This window comes from Stegastes partitus, unplaced genomic scaffold, assembly GCF_000690725.1.
Source record: "Stegastes partitus isolate 25-593 unplaced genomic scaffold, Stegastes_partitus-1.0.2 Scaffold68, whole genome shotgun sequence".
Classification (NCBI taxonomy): Eukaryota; Metazoa; Chordata; class Actinopteri; family Pomacentridae; genus Stegastes; species Stegastes partitus.
The window spans coordinates 981367-1001891 of record NW_007577799.1 but is presented as its reverse complement, the minus strand read 5'-3'; the positions used below and the strand labels follow the sequence as shown (position 1 = coordinate 1001891).

The 20525-nt window shown below is 40.0% G+C and overlaps 1 protein-coding gene across 1 annotated transcript; it reads left to right on the top strand.

The window, feature by feature from the left end:
* Positions 1–608: 608 nt before the first annotated feature.
* On the top strand, positions 609–20504 carry tlcd4 (TLC domain containing 4). Its single transcript, XM_008276299.1, has 7 exons — positions 609–930; positions 7227–7396; positions 9010–9099; positions 10948–11006; positions 11246–11340; positions 16307–16380; positions 16936–20504. Exons 2-7 carry the CDS (start codon positions 7242–7244, stop codon positions 17252–17254), a joined length of 792 nt encoding a protein of 263 aa, XP_008274521.1. The 5' UTR covers positions 609–930; positions 7227–7241; the 3' UTR covers positions 17255–20504.
* The last annotated feature ends 21 nt before the right edge of the window (positions 20505–20525 follow it).

The following is a 20525-nucleotide window of genomic DNA, read 5'->3' as shown; positions in this document are numbered from 1 at the left end:
CTCATATAACAATGACACCATTCGTCTACACAGCTGCACATCAGCTGACAATGATTTAGGCCCGAGCTCGCCTCTGCGCCACAAATACACCGCCTTTACTAATTCAGCTTATAGAAGATTGCACCCACTTTAATCTGTTGTGTGCCCTCGGGGTGGATGACATCTGAAAATGAGCAGGAGAGAGGGGTGCCCTGACATTACACTGTTGCAAAATTGGTCACCAGTATTTATACTGGATTTATCCTGAATATCTGACACTGGGCATTTTGCTGCTGCCAGATATTCACATTGTAAGATAAAGGTTAGATTTAATAGTATCAGGCTGATATCAGGAGCAGTGGGCCATGGCTGCAGTTAGCTTTTGCTGGTTGTCTTGGCTGATTTACCCTGGATCAGTTCAACAAGCTGTGGCTATAAATAGACCCAGTGAGTGTTCTCAGGCAGACCACTATGCTGGTGGCAGTGCGTTTGTTTCTTTAAGAATTCAGCTGTAATTTCAGCCCTATAGGAGAGAGAGAGAGAGAGAGAGCGATATAGAGCGCGAGAGATAGATAGATAGAGAGAGTGAGCGTTACCTCACACCCCTCCTCCCTCCCTCCCTCCTCCCTTCTCATCTCTGTAATCGAGCGTCGAGCTGCACGATCCGCACCTCTGCAATTATGCACGTTTCGCGTCGGTGGGGATTCTCGGTAAACACAGCAGCCCGTGGCACCGTCACACAGTCCCTCCGCATTCCCCACAGGTCGTCAGCTTGTGTGGAGCAGCAGCAGCGGCAGAAGCAGCAGCAGCAGGCGGACTGGCTCGTTGTTTACCAAAAATGACTCGATATGGCTGCAGCAGCTTCCACCGCACGGTTCTGCGAGCGATGCTGGAAACTATAAGCAGCTGAGACGAGAGCGAGACGAAAATCATCTTAATGAAAGTCATACGGTGAGTCAATCTTTTCTTCTTTTAATAGTGTGTTTTCATAAATCTGTGGCTGGTACACAGAGAGCAGGCCAGTGTTATTTTCCTTCAACACAGTACAGCAGCTGGTCAGGCAATGCGGCGTGAACCGGCCCTGTGTGCTCTATTATATACACTTATATATGTACTGTTCGGTGTTTGAAAGGAGATATCTGTGTGAGCTATATGTGCTTCGATCCTGCCAATATCTCTAACATGCGATCCGGTGATGCGCATACCCAAGTTATTTTCGTGGGGGCTATCGTTTCCTCGTGAAAACGAGGTCCACCCGTGTTACGCAAGCGCATTTTAACCCTTCGTGCCAGTCGTTCCAGGAGCTAGCGCAACAATATTCTAGGAAGGTACCCGTTTTTTGTTGGGTTTTTTTGTGTGGTTTATTTATTTATTTATTGCACAAGTGCAAATGCACACCACTTTCATTTCCCAGAAAACGAATTCCGAGCAGGCCTATGTTTAAGGCGGGCCCAGCCATTCTGCTCTCTATTCAAGTGGTTGAGACCATAATAAACCAGCAGGAATCACACTGCTCACAAGCTGTGGAGGTAGTTTAGGGTTAATTCCTCTTGATTAATTCAATCCACAGTCTAAGGATCTCACATGCACAGCTGGTTTGTGTGTTGTGACCACACCATGCTCCAGAAACAATTTAAAAATGAGCTTCTTTTTGGATTATTCTCTGTCATGCATTCTATGATCCTTTTCATAGTTTCTGCAATCTGTTGATTTATTGTCTTTATTTTAAGTTCACTAAAAGACAGCCCTCAACGTGGGTTAACAGGAAGTAGGAAATGTGTAAGCAGCTTTCTTCAAATTCAAAAAGTCTGTTAAATGATTCAGCTCACTCTCATAACCACAAGCTCCTGTTTGGCTTTCGTTGCAGCTCCGAGAGGCCTCGCGCACATGTTGTGCTTGGTCCTCCAGGGCGCTTCAGCTGTTTCCCTTCTGTATCCTTAGGTCGACCTTTGTAACCATTTGCCCTTGGCAGCAGGGAACCGCATGCCACTTTAAGGACGCAAACATGCATGTGTGTATGTGAAACGATCCTCCTCCTCCCCTCTTCCTCCTCTATCTCGATCTGATATCTCCGGAGCCACTGTGTGCTCTCTTGAAGTGTCCCTGCAATAACAAAAAGTCTTTCTACCTAGCAGCATGCTATGTTAAAGGACTGGTGTTCACTGCCCACTATTACATTACATGCAGACAAGAGGAGAGGGCTGTGAAGTTGACCTTCCACTTCCCTGGTGACTTTTTCTTGACTGCAACGTTTCAATGAAGTACACTGTTTGTCCTCAAGCATTCCTTTGGCGTAACGCAGAAACAAAGGCAGATATAAAATCACCAAGGCCAGACAGGGATTTATATATGTGTTTTTGTGCACCTCTGCTGGGAGATACTCTGTTCAGTTGCTCAGGAGATGTAAATATGTCCTTAAAGTTAACTGGTTTGGCTTCTTACCAAAGGCTCTTACAGTCAAACCAGCCCTAATGAAAATAAGTTAATGCAACACTGATGAAAAAACAGTTCAGTTTTTTGGAGTCATAGAGGTTTCTGTGGAGCTTCTGTCACTGACATACATTTACTGGCCTAAAGCCAGAGTGCATGTAGAGCTGCTAATTTTGGATCTGTGTTGTCTTATGGAGAGCGCTCACTTTTTATTCAAATATAGACATGACAAATAGATTTTGGGGTCTAACTGTGGCTTTAGGCCACAGTGCAAACTTCTGTGACACGACATAGTATTACAAGGCCTAGATTTGGAACTGACTTATATAGAAATATGAAATGGGTTTTATTGAACCGTCCTGTGCTGATAAGCTTTTACACCGTGTACCCATATTCTGCTTTCTTTTTCCGACACTGACTGATGTGTATTTGGGATGTTCTTTGAGAAAGGCTGTGACGCTTATCACTCTTAAATTGAAAAAGTAACTGAAATATATGCTTGTCGTACTGCTGTGCACTATTCATTTGAAATAATATATTTGGGATATAGAGCCATCAGTTTCTTGTAGCATTGTTGGATTTCTGGGGAGAAGCTGCAGGTTGCAAAGCGTTACACAGTGACCAAGACATATGTTCACATGGACACATCAGTATTGTTTTGGCAGACTCAAAATATACCAAAGCTAAACTATCTTTTAAAGGTTCTGTGTGTTGTTCATTTAAAAAAGTAAATAAATAAATAAAAATAACAAAAAACTTCTTATTAATGACACCAGTAACTATCCAGGGCATTGCAGTCAGCATCAGTTTATGCACGTGCCTGCACTCCCTTAGTAGGCGCAAGATAGCATCCCTGTTGGTATAGTCCGACTATAAACTATATTTAATACTGTGGCCTATATTTAATCGTCCAGCAGTGACACATCACTAAAATACAGTGTGGAAATACTGACTATATAAGTCTACAGTTTGACCTGTGTTATTTTTTCCCTCTTTTATCCCTCCATGAATGGAATGCCCAGTTGATGTAGACCCTAGTTTTCCCCCTTCATGGCTCACATTCCTGCTTGTGCTTATGAGAAGTTTGTGTTGGAGTCTGCGTTGTGCTGGGAGTTGGTCATTTGTTGATGTTAGCAGACTCCATTTCTAAGCTAGCACTGGCTAGCGTTGCCCCCCATTGGTGCTGGGGTGGAGTTGAAGAGAGGCATCAAGGCAAGGCTCCTCAGAGGCAAACATAAACATCACTTCCTTTGGATTTTCACAGAAAGTCAGTCCCCAGGCTGCGAGAGGCAAACAGGAAACTCATGGGAGGTCTCATTTTTTGGACTTTTGTTGCAATCTGTTCACACATTGATTATAAATATACAATTAAACATTCTTACACACAGTACTTTCAATGTTGTAGTCATATTGGAGGTTACTTATTATGACCAGTAGGCATTCCAGCAGGACCATCATGTTGCAATGATGTATCATAGTGTTTAATCACAGTATGATATTTCATTTTGTTTCTGTAAAGTTTCCTTTTGAATATCAAAGGAACAAGATATCCTCTGTACTCCAGCTGACAATGAACAGGAGTACAATGACTTAGAAATGCTGGTGGCATAAAGGTCTCACAACTCTTGGATGGTTCGCACATGATGTGGTGAATTCTATTCAGAAACCTGTAACCTTTTCTTCAGCGTCACAAGCAGGTCAACTTATACACTTGTCCGGTGAAATGTCTGTACACTTACTTTGGTGACCCTCACAACATTCTTGTCCAGTACCAGCCACCATGAGGTTGATGTTAGTGGTTTATTGGAAAATATCTTAATAACTGTTGAAAGGGTTGTCATGAAATTCCACAGACACCTCCTTGTCCCCCTGACGAGAAACTGTATCCATCATCATCAGGTTTAAATTTCAGTACTTGTAGTTGTAGTTTAATTTCTATTCTTATCTTTAATTTATGAATTGATGATTTTTTCTTTCCTTTTTCTCTTTATGTGCATTCATTTTTGTTCCTGTGCCTCTACAACACCTGGATTCCTCTTTCAGGATCAATAAATCTTAGCAAATTGCCACTTGGCTGCACGTCGCCCTGTATGAATGCACTGTGCAACATTTAATGGCTGAGCGAAAGGGTTTCACATAGCAGTAATCTCACTAAGTCATGGACGGTCATTCTATATTTGTTCTGTGGCAGGAATTCAACGCGATCGAATATATTTGGAACTGCTTTTGAGACCTACATCTACTCGAGCATTTGCCTCTAGACCTGTCCTGTCCTGCTTTCTCTGTGTGTTCGGGGGATTATTCATTATGTGAGTGTCCAAGAGTGACTCAGTGACATTCACAGACTCTGACAGTGAGTGAGGCAAGATTCGGGAGGAGAATATTCAGCAGCAGCTCCAACTGTGTAGCTATCAGAATTATTCCAATTTATTGGTTGGTCGATATTTTCGGCTGATGTTAGCCTTTCAGAAATACATCAGTACCTGCCTCTATTTCGTTCAGCGGGCACATATAGAATTTTTTTTTCCCCTTTTTTTTTTTTTTTTTTTTTAACGGCATAATGCAGAAAAAGAAGCTCGGGCTAATGTAGAAAAGGTGTCTCTATATAGTTGTCCAGCAGAGGGGCTCCATTGTTTACTGTCAGCATCGTTTGCAGCACATGTAGCAGAAAACATATCGCAGCTTGTGCAAAATCACATCATTTCGATCGCTCGTTGTTCACGGCACGTGTGAACGCAGACAAGGCTGTGTCTGTTGTCTGTTCGGTACATACAGTCCTGTTCCTTTCCGCTGCATCAAGCCATCTGTAGCCACTGTCAGTCTTGTCACAGTAACCCCCACGGAGTCAAAAATGTTAGCAATTCCATTATGAAATCTTCAGTGAGTTAATAGGTCCAAGTGACACACAAGGGCAGAAATGCGGCCTCTGTTGTGGAAACTCCTTGAGAGGATTTGTCAAGGCAAAAGGTGAAAGTTTCAAAAGTATTCCTAAAAGTAAAATTTCCACTGGACCTTATCACCTTATATGCAAAGATCCACTATAAAAAAGCATCTAAACGATAAGAAGGTGCAAGAATCCTCTTACTCATTGTCTTCATTTGTATATTGCAACACAATGTTATTGTGTTATCATGATTAATTCACCATTGATTATATTTATTGTATCGTCTGCCTTTTGTCCAAGATGCTCTGAAAGTCATTACACGAGCGTCTGTCTGCCGTTACCTTGAAGATACACTCTATCCGGTAATACACTGGGGGAATTCTGGGTTTCGTCACTTGGCGTGTAGTTACATCACATACCTTTGACCTTGAGCTGGGAAGTAAATCAAAAGGTTATTACGATGATAGGTCAGCGTATGTGTGTGTTTGTGTGTGTGAGTGAACGATCAAAGTCCATTCTTAAGTAGGCCTGGGCTATAAAAAGATAGCAGTATGTACTGTTAAAACACACTTCTACCCCAGTAGAATGTTTAATAGTTTCACCTAAATGCAACAGATATGAAAACACATAACAGAAATACAAAATTCAGCCTCTTCGTCCTCTGTCGCTGCCCTCTTGGCTGCCGTGCAGGTGTCCTGAGGCGCCCTAGTCTTAGCCTTGGCTTCTTGTTGCCTCAGCCTTTCCCCTAGATCCCCCCGTGGTGACGGGTTGCAGGACAGCAGAACCTCCACCAGGATACCAGGTCCTGGGTCAGACACTCAGAACTTTAACGTCCGGGTTTTACTTTAGTTATTTAATATGCATGAAGGTGAGCTCATTCCTTTAGTCCGATTTATGTGTGTGTATGTGTGTGTCTTTATTATTGCTGTGGTAACATTAAAACTATTGCCTTTGCACCTTGATAATTATGCTAAAGTGGTTAAATTCAAAGTGGAAGTGGATCTTTTTCTCACAGCTGAAGCAAAACAAACGTAGTGATATAAAATGTCATCAGTTGAACGACATGTGAGCAACCAGCACCGCATCAAAAACTCAAAGCAGTAAAAACTAGGGAGAGTTAGTTGTTGAGCTCATTTTTACCGGCCAGCAAACCTACAGTGCCAGCTGCAGACACCATCCTTTCCTTGGTGGAGCTGGACCCAGTACCTGCTGCTGCGGCTGCTTGCATAGAGGTGGCTGGGATGCAATCTGCTTGTCAGATCGGTGGAGAATGGGAGTTCTCAGAAATAGGAAGGAGAGACGCAGTTGTCACTATCTCTCACACCTGCTCTACAAGCTGCTACACAAAAAGCCTCTACTGCAAAAAATAAGGAGGGATGGTGTTATTCATATTCTATGAAATCAGCCTTTGCTCTGGATAGTGTGTAAGAAATCATGTGATTGTCCTTTGGACACAGTCTACAGTCATAAGCATGAATGCCCTCCTTTGCTGATTGGCTGGAATGGTTTCTGAGACACTTTGTTTACCCCCTTTTAGAGTCAGCACTGTGTACAATCTCCAGCTTTTTTATTTTCAGTGCACCCACACAACAGATAGTTAGCAGACTATGAGGAGATACCAACTGAACAGGAAGTGTTTTGGATTAGAATGAGGTCATTAGAATGACCTTTAACTCTCCTTTTGTGTTTGAGGTCAGTGGGAGCTCTCTGGCTAGAGAGGAGTTAAAATTGACTCGGGCCCGTACTGGCAGGGAGGATTTTTCTGACTTGCTGTAGTAGTTGTCAGTGACCACCAAATACAAAACACAGGAGCCACTATGGTTTGTCTGACCTAAAAGTGTCAACAGGTTGTTTGTCAGATTGCAATAGTAAAATCCAACAACTCTGACGCTGCTTTCTAACCTTTCTTTTCATTCTCTTTGTCCTCCCAAAGTGGGGTTGGGTGGCCATGGACCCATTCAGCCAGCTTATCCTCACCATCTCGGTGACCAGCTTCCTCACCTTCCAGTGGCTCTTCCACAAAGTCAGCCCCTGGATGTCCATACGCATCAGTCCAGGCTTCCTCGGCCTCAGTGACAAGCAGAAGGTGGAATGGAACTCAAGGTGACCTGACATTACCTCATGACAAGTCCAAGTGTTTACATCCTGTGTACAGCAGAGAGTGTGACATTGCTTTTCAGCTCAGATGCTGGCTAGAAGCAGGGGGGGTCTTTAGCCGGGTTCAAAGACATGCACTGACATTCAACCCACATTTTCCCGTGACACTAATATGTGACTCATACGTATGATGCATTGTGTGTTTCACAATGTTTGCTCTTCCTTCTGCTGCTTCAAGGTTCCAGCAGCCTTGTGGAAACTCACTGGATTTGTGTTTTTTTTTTCTTTTTCTTATTTGTGTTTAACACATTTGGGCTTTTTCTATAAATTTATTTGTTTAAAAAAGTTGCTTTTTGCATCTATGTTTCATGCTTATCATTTACATTGGGTATTGCAACATTTAAGTCTCCAAATTCATTGCAGACATCAGTAAACAAACCCAGAGTATAAAGTCCTTAAGATTTCCATCTCCCAATGTTTTAGCAATAGTTATCGGCTAATTTGCTATTTCTTCAAAAACCTTTCCTCATGCTCGTGTTCACCACTTATCTACAAAAATCACACGATATTAAGCATGCATGTGTCAGTAAAAACAAAAGTAAATATTACGTTTTTTTTAGCCAAACCATCCACTGTGAACATCTATTCCATTGTGAACAGATTCTTCCTGTGTCTTTGGCCTGTTGTAACTGTGTACACATTTTTAACATCCATTTATCCATTTTGGATTTGCACAATGTTTTTCCACATCCCCCAGTGAGAAAAATGTAGTAAATGAAGTGCATAAGGTGTAGAATAATCTTCCTGTAACGTTCACATCATCCTGGGCTTCATTTAATCATTTGATCAGGAAACATCCAAACGTGCTGTTTCATCTGCTGTCTGTTATAAGGGTCTATCGGTTTCTGGCTAGACCAAATAGACTGTCGGAAAGATAGTGTTTGCACCTTGAGTGACGCAGATGGACTGCTGTGATCTTGAAGCGCTGTGACAACTGTGAGCGCTATAGATTGAAGGCCAGTGGATGTCCAGGGAGGAAAGAATGTTCACAGTGATCCAGCCTGGCCCAGCTTGCGTGACTCTCTCATTTTCATTTCCTCTTGTACTCCGTTTATGACTCATGAGAGAACTTGTGAAATTGAAATGGGCGCATAGTTTAGGAGCAAATGAAAATGAATGATTAGTGGAGACGGATCCAGGCTATGGGGATCCCTGTTGATGTCCACGACTTTACAGATTCTTTCCAAAGAGTCAATGTTGCTGTCACTCTGTCTTACTGACTGATTGCTAAGAACTGTTGGACTGTCTCACTGCTTGAATGACTGACTGGGACTGTGTGCCGCTCTGCCTGACCCTTCAGCAGTATTTAATCTCTCAGTCTAATTGGTCTGAATCTGTGTGCAGCCCTGACAGGCAATCAGTTGATCCACTGTGAGTACTAAAAATTCCACTCTCTCAACTGCAGAGCAGCTCAGGGGGGCACTTCTCATGAATAAAGATAAAAGTGCTGGAAAAATTTTGACATGTGTCAACATCTGCTTTTGTCAAATAGGAGTAAATCATCACGGCCATTTGTGTTTTGTTTTTTGTTGTTTTTTTGTTTTCTTTTTTTATTTCAGGACGGTGTCGACATTTCATGCACTGTTGGTGGGAATATTCTGTCTCTACATCCTGTTCTTTGATGATGCCGTCAATGAAGACCCAGTCTGGTGAGAGTTTTCGCTGTGAATCCCTTGTGTTCAACCTTTACTTTTCAAACTTTTGGTTTATTTTATACAGAGTGGTCATGGTTTACAGGGATCTAGAGTGGAAACAATAATCCGTCAAATGTGACAGCACATATTCTTTGGTCGCACCAGTGCACCTGACTTGTATTTGGGTTTCAACTGAGGTAAAATTCACATTAGATCATCTTATTTAACTCTTGACTCTTTTCAAACACATTTTTGGCCACAAACCTGTGTGAGTTATTTGCACTGCAGGAACCTAGGAGAACTATAGGCTCCTCTGTCCACCTGCCTTGTATCGTCTGCCAATGCATGAGAGGCATTTAGGCAACATCAGTAAATTGTAAACTACCAATGGTCTGCATCTGAGATGTTTAAGGCACGTTGGTAAAATGTAGCTTCAGAAAACAACCTGGGTCAGACTCCCCCTCTCTACAATTGCATGAACCTCTGTATGCACATCGGTCATGTCATGCCACCAACCACCACAAGTAAACTCTCAACCTATGGGAAACTTTAAGACGCAGTAAAACAGCCAAAGTTACACGTTGCATTTATTACAGAGAGTAGCCAAAGCATAGCTTGGAACAGAACAGTGCATTTGCTATCAAGGCATTGACATTCTGCACCAGAAATGCTGGTTCTCCCAGACAATTGTTTAAAAAAAAAAAAAAAAAAAAAAGATTAAACGTACTAAACATTTAACTGCACCCGTTTAGTCAATTGCCTGATGTGAAATGGAAATACTGATCAGTGTGACAAAAAAGCAGTCTTTAAAATATATTATTTACAGTGAGAAATTGTGGGTGCATTTAAATCCAATGCTGCTAAATGAAAAAGATAGGTACACCAGTGAAATCAATGTACAATGTTTGTGTGGAGCTGTGATTCAGTTACCGTAACGCACAGCAAATCTGCAAGACTTTGAACTCATTCTCTTAATTTCGAAGAGGTGTGGATGGCAGTTTCTGGGTTTCCAAAGAGTTTGGTGGTTGGTATCTATGTAGGAGTGGAAAAATCTATGTCATAGAAAGACGTTCCATGTCTGAGCATAATTGCTCTTGCGTAGCAGGACAGCTTATCAGCTCTGGCGTCATAGTAGTGTTCTAAATGTTTAAATGTTGCTTCAAAGATTACTCAATTACAATGTGTTCACTTTTAAGAGGGAACAAGATGTGAAAACTAGGACTAACATTACATGACATTGTAACACTTACGTGCAAGCCCTGTAAGTGGACATATAGTAACTGAGTAATCTCTGAAGCAACATTTTGATTGTGTAGTTATTTAGGACACTACTATCAAACAAGAGCTGATAAGCTGTCCTGCTATGCAAGAGCAATGATGCCTTTATTTTCATGTCTTCTACAAGGATTAACTTGAGAGGATGCCTATGTTTTGTTTGGCACAGGTAGCCTTGGTTTTAGTCTTGTAGCATTATACAGCATATGAAACCGTAAAGGCCACATTGGCACATTTAAGACCTTTTTTAATGGTTGTTGTTGTCAAACAGCTGGTTTTGTTTTGTTGTGTTCTGTTTGTTTCCCAGTCTTTCTATCATTACCTCGAATTTTGATTGGTAAATCTTCCGTTGTTACTGATGTAAACGTGCCGTGTTAAACTGTAAAGCTTGACAGGTTGTAGGAGCTTAGTGAGGCTTAGTGAAGGATACGTTTTCTGTAGTTAAGTCATAAGTCTGGCCTGTGTTTGACGGAAAGACTGACAGAAAGGTTCTTGCAACCAAAATATTAAATTTTTCAACACCTACACATTGAGACTTGCGTAGTCACACAGCCAATCCAACCAAATGTGTTTGTTTTTTTTCTATAGGGGAGATCCTACACTGGTGAAGACTAATGTTGCCATCACAACAGGCTACCTCATATCTGGTAAGAGAAACATGCAGCTTATTCAGGTAATGTTTGAGAAGGTATCACTGCATAAAATACATGTAAGTGGTAATAAGATCTAACAAACTTGATGCTGAGATGACTCACTTGACTGTTTCAGCTGCAAATTAGAAATAAATGAAGTATATGCTTGTACACTATCAATTTTTATGCACTGTCATTGCTTTGATTACATCAGTGACATGTTTGCTCTTTTCCCTTCTCCTTCTGTTTTCCAGATCTGCTGCTAATATTTTACTATTGGAAGGCGATAGGCGACAAGTTTTTTGTAGTTCACCATCTGGCAGCGTTGTATGCTTACTACTATGTACTGGTGAGTGCCCTATTGTCCAATAGCAGAACGTGCAGGCAAGATGGGAAAGAGACAACCAAGGGTGAACAGTTGCGTCCTGCTAAGCTGAGTGTTTTAACTCATCTCGCCACCATTCAGTCAGAGTCTACGGCTGCTCCCACGCAGCCATGGATCTTATATGGGTTAGTTAAATATGCACAAAGCAAGTTCAGCGCGGTCAGTGTCTGTACAAGAGATGAACCCAAAAACTGTGCAAATACATCACACAAGGGAGCCTTATAGATGGTGATTATTTACCTCTTTATTGCTGTTAGTCAATGAAATAAGTGAGGAAGTAGTGAACCCCTTCAATTATGAATTGTTGTACCGTTGTCCACATGAGACAGGTCTTGTTAGCCTATGAAGGTGACATATTTGTTACTTCTTGTGTTTTTGTTGGCTGAAGTAAAAAAACAAAAAAAAACACTTTAAATGATATTGTGAGGGTGGTAGGAAAAACACTGATCATCTTAAGAGGTTTCAATTTGCTTTGATCTTTCATTCGGGTTGAGCCAATATAATGTGAAAACACTCTTAACTAGGAGAATGATGATTGACCCGTGTGATTCACCAGATCGGCTATTTGGTATGAAGACTGCGTTAATATCATTCCTATATCATTTTTATCAACTATGGGTATTGATATTACCCTTATAATGACTTTTTTTTAAACTCACCTCAGGTACTGATTAGTAACTCATTGGTTTTTGCTGTCACTAGCATACAGCTGGGCTCTAATCTACAAGTGGCAATAGTCGAGTGTATTCAGCGTTTATGGGCAGCACTGTTCACTCTTGGTTCAATCTGAAACCCTCTAGGTCGCCAGGATCTGTCGCATAATTCCAGGAAATGAATGACTATGGTATTTTTTGCATGGAATGCTCAGTGATGGTACTGGCTGATGACCCCTCCCTCCCCTCTCACCTTGCCCTTAAATTCTCTGTGCTTTCTGTTTGTTTTACTGACCCCCTCCCCCTTTTAAATGTTGTGTGATTCTGACATAAGCTGAACCTTTCTGAGCTTAGCACAGCTGAATGCTCAACTGTACCCACTGTGTGCATGCTGGTAGTACTGAAGCGTTCTACGCGGGCAGGATTCCTTTCTTGTTACTGTGCATGCCAACAAACATATTTAACTAATTACTCACCTGCCTATCTACAGTACGCTCCGCCTGTCTGTTTTTTGTGCCAGAGCCTAGGTCTGCCTCCTCTTTCTCTTTCTTACACTCCAGTCCGAGATGATAAAGTTCTTCAAGAGATAACTAGGCCCTTTTTCCCAATATCATGTTGAATGTATTTTGCCAGGTCTACTTTATGAGTTCGAAACACTTAGAGATATTGTTGTTAATGCTCCTTATAGGTAGTCTTTTCCTTTAGTTGAGTTCAGATTGTTCCCTCACAATAAATGTAGGGGACATACAGTGTGCATTGCTCTGCCCCGAGCCCCCAAACCTAAAACAGTTTTTTTTTAATTTAAAAAAAACAAACCATGTAGCTTACATTGCGATGTACCAAAGTCTTTGTTTAAATCAAAGCAGCACAATGGGCTTTTTATGTCAACCACATGTTTAGTGGTAACCATACTGTTCAGATTTCCATCTTACTTCCTTCTATATTCCAGCTACCTGCTGGATCTGCAGATATGTTTTTTGCTACTTTAATGTGACACATTATAATTTCTTTTGCTTTTTTCGTCCATCTTCATCGCATTGTTAATAATAATATTAGCAATTAATACAAAAATAATAACGCAACAGTGTCACGTGCTTGGATTTAAATGATGATTTACAGTGGCCTGTAAATCCAGCCTTTCATTTGTAGAAACAGAGCAAGCACCTGTATCTGTAAGAGCTAGTTAGATGAGATGAAGTAGGCCATACTGTTACTGGACACTCATGACTGTTTCCTCAGACTAGATCTGAACTTTATGTGTGGATAACAGAATGAATGTTCCACATTAATCAACTGTGGTGGGGGAAAAAAAAGAAACACACAAACACACACATTGCGAGCCACATTGTTGTAGCCACTGGCTGTTAAATCCCAATAAAATTGGCAAACCCTTGATGTCGTTTTCATTTTATTTAGTTATGTACCCAGTCAGAATTGTCATATGTTGTTAAAGTCTTCTTAGTTAATGTGTTGAATGTGTTTATGTGGAAGTGTTCATGTCAAATACTTAAATTCTACCTATAAATAAGAATATTAAACTCTGCGGCACACAGCCAAATTAAGGACTAATTAAATCTACTGTAGAGCTGGGAAATCTGCATTACACAAAAATACAACTTAGCTTAATTTCACAATCTTGTTGCTGTGTTTTTATTATTGATTAGCCATGATTATAAGAAGTTATGTTTTTATTTTTTTTATTTTTATGGCAGCATAATTTGTCTTCTGTGTCTGTGTTGTCAAATAATCAAAAAGATTTTTTTTTTTAAAAAAAACAAAAAAACTTGTGTGAATATTAGACGCATGCTTTCTTCTCAGTGTTGTAAGTGTTGCTTCTTATTTGCTTCCAAATGTTGTGGCTTTTTTTTCTTTTCTTTTCTTTCTTTTTTCTTTTTCTTCTAATATATCTGTCTGTTTGTCTTTGTGTCCTTTGCTGACTTTAACATAAATAGCCCCCTCTTCAAACCCTACATGCAAAAACTACCAAGATCGAGTTGGGTTGTGTCATCCACGTTCATGCAAAAACTACCAAAAGGGTTGTGTGTCATTTCGAAACCCGGAGCAGGTCTTGATCTAGATGGGGACTTCTTCATTCCTGTCTTGTCTGCTGTTATTGCTGTTGTGTTGTACTGAGCAGATATGATGCCCAGTCACAGTATGGACTTACCAGTTCCTAGAGGTACTAGCATCCTCATGCTAGGTGGAAGGTTTACATCAAATGGTACATAAACTGCAATGCAGATATGCTCTGTTTGTGTCACATAGTAAGTATGTTCCAATGACCGACTTTTGTTTCAGGACTAGGGGTAAGTATTCTTGCACATGCCGTCAAAAGTCGGGCTGTTGACCAAAAATCTCGAATTATGTGTTCTTTGTGGGTGTTTTAGTGAAATTGAATACTGTGATTTTATTTATTTGTTTATTAATTTTTATCTTAATGTAGATTTTGACTTAAGTTCCAAATTTGTAGAGTGGAGGGCACAAATCACAACGCTTGATCTCACTAATGCACTTTTCAATCAGAACTCATAATGTACATTTTAACGCCATCATTTTTATTTTAGAAAAAGTTCTGCTGATTTAACAAGGTTGGACAGGTCAACAGTGTTTAAGATTGGGTGTCCTGAAAACATGTAGGTTTTAAGATGACCTTCATTCTGTTTAACAGCAGCTAAACACTATGCAAACAAAAATGGAAGCAAAGTCATGGAAGCTTATCATATTGTTGGATTATTTAAGCAACTTTTTTCCAGGACATAAACTACCACCGGTGGTTTCTGCATTTAGGAATTCTGATCAGGTGTTGCTACAAATATTGCTGGTTTCATTCAGTCACAGGCACCTTGTAGCTTTGTTTTAGCTCAGCACAGGGTGTACAGATGTGCTGAAGAAAGTGGAATTCAGGACCTGATCTTGTAAACAATGACATGTTTGGCAGTTAAACATATTGCTTTTTACTCTGCATGGCTTCTGATTGCTCCTTCGACTAGTGGCTGGCTGAATGTTTGTATAGTTGTACAGTATATGTATCATGTGCTGTGTTGATATCTGCTCAATATCTTTCAATGTCGGGATGTCATTCGGATGAATTCATTTGTGTGTTACAAAATGTTTCTCTCTTTTTCCGGTGAAAAGACAAAATGTGAGCAAGCAATGATTCACTTATAGTTCGTTTTATGGATGATTTGGTGATTATTATCTCAGGAAATGCAAAAATATCTCATTTTATGTATGCATTTTTGCATGTTGCCCCTTGAGTTTTGTAGTTTTTAGGGGTTGTTGACTGAGATGCTGATAAGAAACTGATGTTTGGAAACTTTGTAGGGGAAAGAAGCCTTTATTCCCTCACTAGACGTGATTCCAGTGTTGGCCGGTGAATCTGTCTGTCTATTGAAATAGAGCTACTGGCCAGATTAACCTTAAATCTGATGGTTATATTCTCTAGAAGAATATTTATTGCGATATTTAATTCTGTAATTAATTGCCTCATCAACAACCAAACAAAAAAACACTCTAAAGGTTGATTTCCATTAAAATTGACAGTGGATATTCAGTCTCCAGAGGATTTTTCTCATGCTTCGAAGAGAATAAATCGTTTTTCGTTTTGAACAATAGTTCCATTGTCTTGCCAAAATGTCAAACTTAAACACCAGATATGTGATTGATTGATTGCCATAAAATGTGCTTCATTCCATCTCCTGGATTTAAAAACAAACACAAGTCTTGTGGTGAATATATGACTTTGATTAAGTTGCAGTTTGGTTGCAGATAAAAATCTAAAGTTCTGAGGCAATTAATCTGTGACTTTGTACATCGCAGGTTCTTTATGCTCCCTTCAGAGCGAGGAGGAGTTTCTGTTCACAATAAATGAAGTCATTTCTGAAGAGGAATTAGAGCTGACAGTCTAAATTGGCCTGTAAAACTGAGGGTATAATCTTGTCCCCTGACGGATCAGACTCTTTTGTTAGATCTGCCATTTGTGTCCTAAATTGGTGAGGGCTTCGTATAATATTAGGCCTGAGTTCCCCCCTACCAGTAGAGTCTTTCTTTACATTTTGAACTGCATAATAAAATGTCATATAGTTGTGATGTGGTGAAGTTTTTGAATCTTTTTGTGGGTGTGACTGCTAGTCTGCTCCTCTGCTACTGATGAGAAATGCTGTTTGTGTGGAGCAGGTGGTGCATCGGCTTCATGCCTGCTGATCCAAATGACTCGATGTCTTGTTTTTGTCCCTTTCATGTTTTATTTTCTTCCTGTTCTTACCTTATTTTTTCAGGGCCAAGGAATGTTGCCTTATTTTGCTAACTTCCGTCTGCTTGCTGAGTTTTCTACACCATGTGTGAACCAGCGGTATGTACTTGCTTACTAATGACCTAGGTTTTCAGGTATTTTTATAGGTGACATTTCTGCACTTCTTTTGGTTTTGATTTTCAAGTCCTATGCTACAGCACATTCAGTTTACATGGTGCTATGTTGAAGTGCCAAGTTCCAGCTTTTACATGTCTAGGTTTCCGACATTATAGATAAATACACTACTGTGGTAAATAAATGTAACTTCTAGCATTTAGTCTCAAGATCAAGGATATTCTACCTTTTCACCCTGAAAAGCTCTTTGCTGTCTTTGGCCATATCTGTAGCGTTGTTTTCCTGCATGTTCTAAATTCATGTTCAGTGGTTTTTTTTCTATACAAATTTATGCAAATTACAGCTGAGACCTGACAATGTTTAATGTTGTGTCATCTATTATATTTCAAATAGAATTTGCTGAATGCTTATTTGATAAAAAGATGATGCTGTTCCTAACATCACTTAAAAGAGAAAATATATTTATTGTAAAGTAAAATTTAAATATGCATATCTTTATCCTTAAAGACACTGTTTTCTTAAAAATGTGTTCTGTTTCAGCTGGTTCTTTGAGGTACTAGGTTATCCCAAGTCGTCCCGGCCCAACATGGCGAATGGCGTTGCCATGGCAGTAGTCTTTTTCATGGTCCGCATCGCCGTCATGCCAGTCTACTACAGTCGCATGTATGCAGTCTACGGCACCGAGGCCTTCTACCTGGTGCCCTGGGGTGGCCGTGTAGCCTGGATCTGCTCCAGTATCTGCTTGGACATCATGAACGTTATGTGGATGCATAAGATTGCCCGTGGTTGCTACAGGGTGCTGCGCTCAGCACGCCAGAGCAAAGCTGGCACACCTCAGGAGAACGGGAAGACGGATTAAGGGAACCAGGGTGTCAGTGGTGAGAAAATGCCACAACCACAATCTCAGTGCATTGATGAGTAGCAGTTTGGACCCTTGCATGTCAGGCTGCTTCAGTAGCAGCACATCGTGGACTTGACATTAAAGGACCGAATGTAATGAGGGAAAATGAGATTTTTTTTTTTTCTTTGGGAACCAGGTGCAGTCACTGAGATGTACTGATGGACCATTTAACTGGCCATCCCTAAGCCATGAAATATGACCTCTCAGCAATACTCTGTGTGCATGGCCAATTATTTTTCTCTTGAACAATTTACCACTATAAAAAGAGGTCATCCTGGGACAAAACGGACTGTTAGCCCAGCCACAAATTGTCAAAAAGTTTACCGTTCTTTACATACTTAGTGCTCAACAGAAGACTTTTTCTTTTTGTATTAATACTGCTGCCTGAGTTGCAGAATAACAAAAAAAAAGGGAAAAAATGAAATAAAAGTTAATGTTGATGATGAAGCAAAGATTTGAAGGAATCTCCAAAACATTCAGTGATTCCACATTGATGGTCATCGTCACAAAATCACTGTCAGACGCCTGTCGAGAGGTGGAGACGCAGACAGATCCCATTAAGTGCAAAGAAAGAGGTATGAATTGTATCACTCACCTGCTGTCATTTGATTAAGAGGTTTATTAAAGAAGTCAGTCTTTTAAAAAAAACATGTTTATTGGAATATCACAAGTCTCGGTTGCATCTGCATGGTTATTTTAAATAATGTAGGGTTGAGCAGGCATCGGTGTCAGTATGTCGTTTATTTCTTTTGTCTTGCTGGGGTCGAGGCAAAGAGTTTTTAAAGACACAAACAATGTTTTAATGAAAAGTGAGATTAATTTACAGAGTACCTTGGAAATGTAAAAAAGGGAAACAGAATGTCTTCATGGATGTTAAGCAGTTCAGGAGCAGAATTTTGAAGTATCGAGGCCTCATCTGATTTGTTCATCTGCGTGATTTGTGCATAACAGTCATATACTTCACAAAATAGGGAAAAAGGTATCGCACTGCGTAAGCTAATGTATGTTGTTGACGCAGTTTTGTCACCATATTTATTTCACAATGTGCAGTGCATGTGGAGGGGTGAAACTGGCCTGACATGACGCAGGTTGGTATGTAGTCTAGAAATCTTTTAAAAGAGGTTTAGTAGGAGATGTTAGCAGGATTCTGACACTCTTTTCATCAGTCATTGACCTGACATTTATAAAGCTTTCATACTTTCTATTTATGATATCTTTCAAGGCACCATTTTACCCCACTCGCCAACGAGCTGCATGCTACGGTGTGTGTTTTACATGAAGGAATTTTTTTTCAGCCAGTAAATTCAATTCAGCAAAGAATCTCAGAAGTTGTTTTCTGCAGTTTTTTTTAGTTTTATGTGAGGTCACAGGTGGTAGTCGGTGTTTCAAATGGTATATGTGGGGGGGGAAAAAAATGATTGATTTTGAAGATTGTGATTCAAACAGCTTTTGTTTGCCTCATGTTATATGTGATTTCCAATCACCTGATGTACATTGTGTTATTTCGTATTTATTCGGTGGGCTGATATAGGGTTTGTGTGTTCTTTCTTTCTCTCACATGGAAAATTTGTCCAAATATACATGTTCTGATTGTTTTGGTTGCCATCGTTCTACTGGCGAAACAGTTTCACGTCATACAACACAAGTCAGTTCCAAGGTTGTTGTTTTTTTTGTTTTTTTTTTTAAAGACAAATGTGTCATTTGTTGGATTTTAAAGTTCTAATTCACAGATGATTTATGATACGTACTTGAATATTCATTGTAGATGTATCTTTTACATGAGCTGTACATCAAAAGCTTCTGTCAAATGTTTCGTGACACAAACAGGGATTGTTTTAAAGTATGCCTTTTGCTATGCTCAGCATTTGATTTCGTTGCCTTTTTCAAACAACGTATGATTGCACAGTGAATATTTTTGTTACACCCAACTCCTCACGTCACTGAAAGTTGTTTTTCGGTGATTTTCTTGTGTGCTCTTCCATGTCTGATGCCTGTTTTAATGTGATTGTTTGGCATTTGTAATATAGTTGCAAATGTAAAAGTGAGAGGCTCAGTAAGGCTGGTTTGCTTTGGTGATTTTTGTTTTGTTATGCTTTTTAAGATTTCAGAACTTTCTGTATTTGTGCCAGTGCTTAAGCCATTACTAGACTATGGTAAATGCATACAGTGTTGCCATGGGTTGATTCTGTTTTGTATTTGTTGTTTTGCTCTTCTCCCCTTTCCTTTTTCAAAAAAATACTTTTTATACAACCGTGCCAATTTGCAACCATGATTTAGTGGTTCTGAATGATTCTGTTCTCTGCATGCTGTGGCGAGTCACAGTATCACAAGGTTCAGTTTAGTGATGTGCGTCAGAACAGTGCGAGCGACTCATTGCAGTTGTACCGTTGATTACTGGCTGGCAAAAGAAGCAGGAGGAATTTGACAGCTGATCACGGGTGGATGCCATCTATGCCACAGGTGAAGATCACCATCTCGCATCCTAGAAAACAGCGACGAGGTGTGTCAATCGAGTGTTTGTGTCAGGACAGCAGACCACTTCAGGTAGAATCAGGGTAGGCTGTGTGTGCAAGCTCATGCATGGTGAATATGGTCTTCTTCATGCACCTTCTATAACTGCATGTGGTATTGCATGGGGATTGCACTGTAAACAAAATAGCATATACATTTTGCAAGATGAATTTTTGTTCTTTGTTTTCTTTTTCTTAGTACATGTACATAATGTTTACTTAAACGTTATTCTTGTACTGTGCCACATAATGTAATCCACAGATGATAACAATGATGTGACGGTAACATCATAAAGCAGATATTTAGTCTAATATCCAGCACAGAAATAATCAGTAAGGGAATACTTGAATACTAATCAGCACAGTTTATAACAATCTGGGCAGTGCAAATAAACATTAATCTTATGAGCATCTTGCATTACATGTGTACCATTGTTTTTTTTGTTTGTTTTGTTTTGTTTTTTTAAATTTATTAATCCAAGACAAGCTGACATGAAACAAAGCAAGTGCCATGGTAACGGAGAGCCTGGTGCTGCTATCAGCTTGTGAAACTGGTGTTTCTGTTCCTACTGTTGTTTGGAGGAGATACATGAGTAGGTGGAGTGTTTAGTGACATTCTATGAATGTACTGGAGAGGAGAAAATATTTGTCATTTACATTTTCATTTATTCTTGACAATAAATACCAAATTAACTGCTGGTAATGTGTCTTATTTTAAG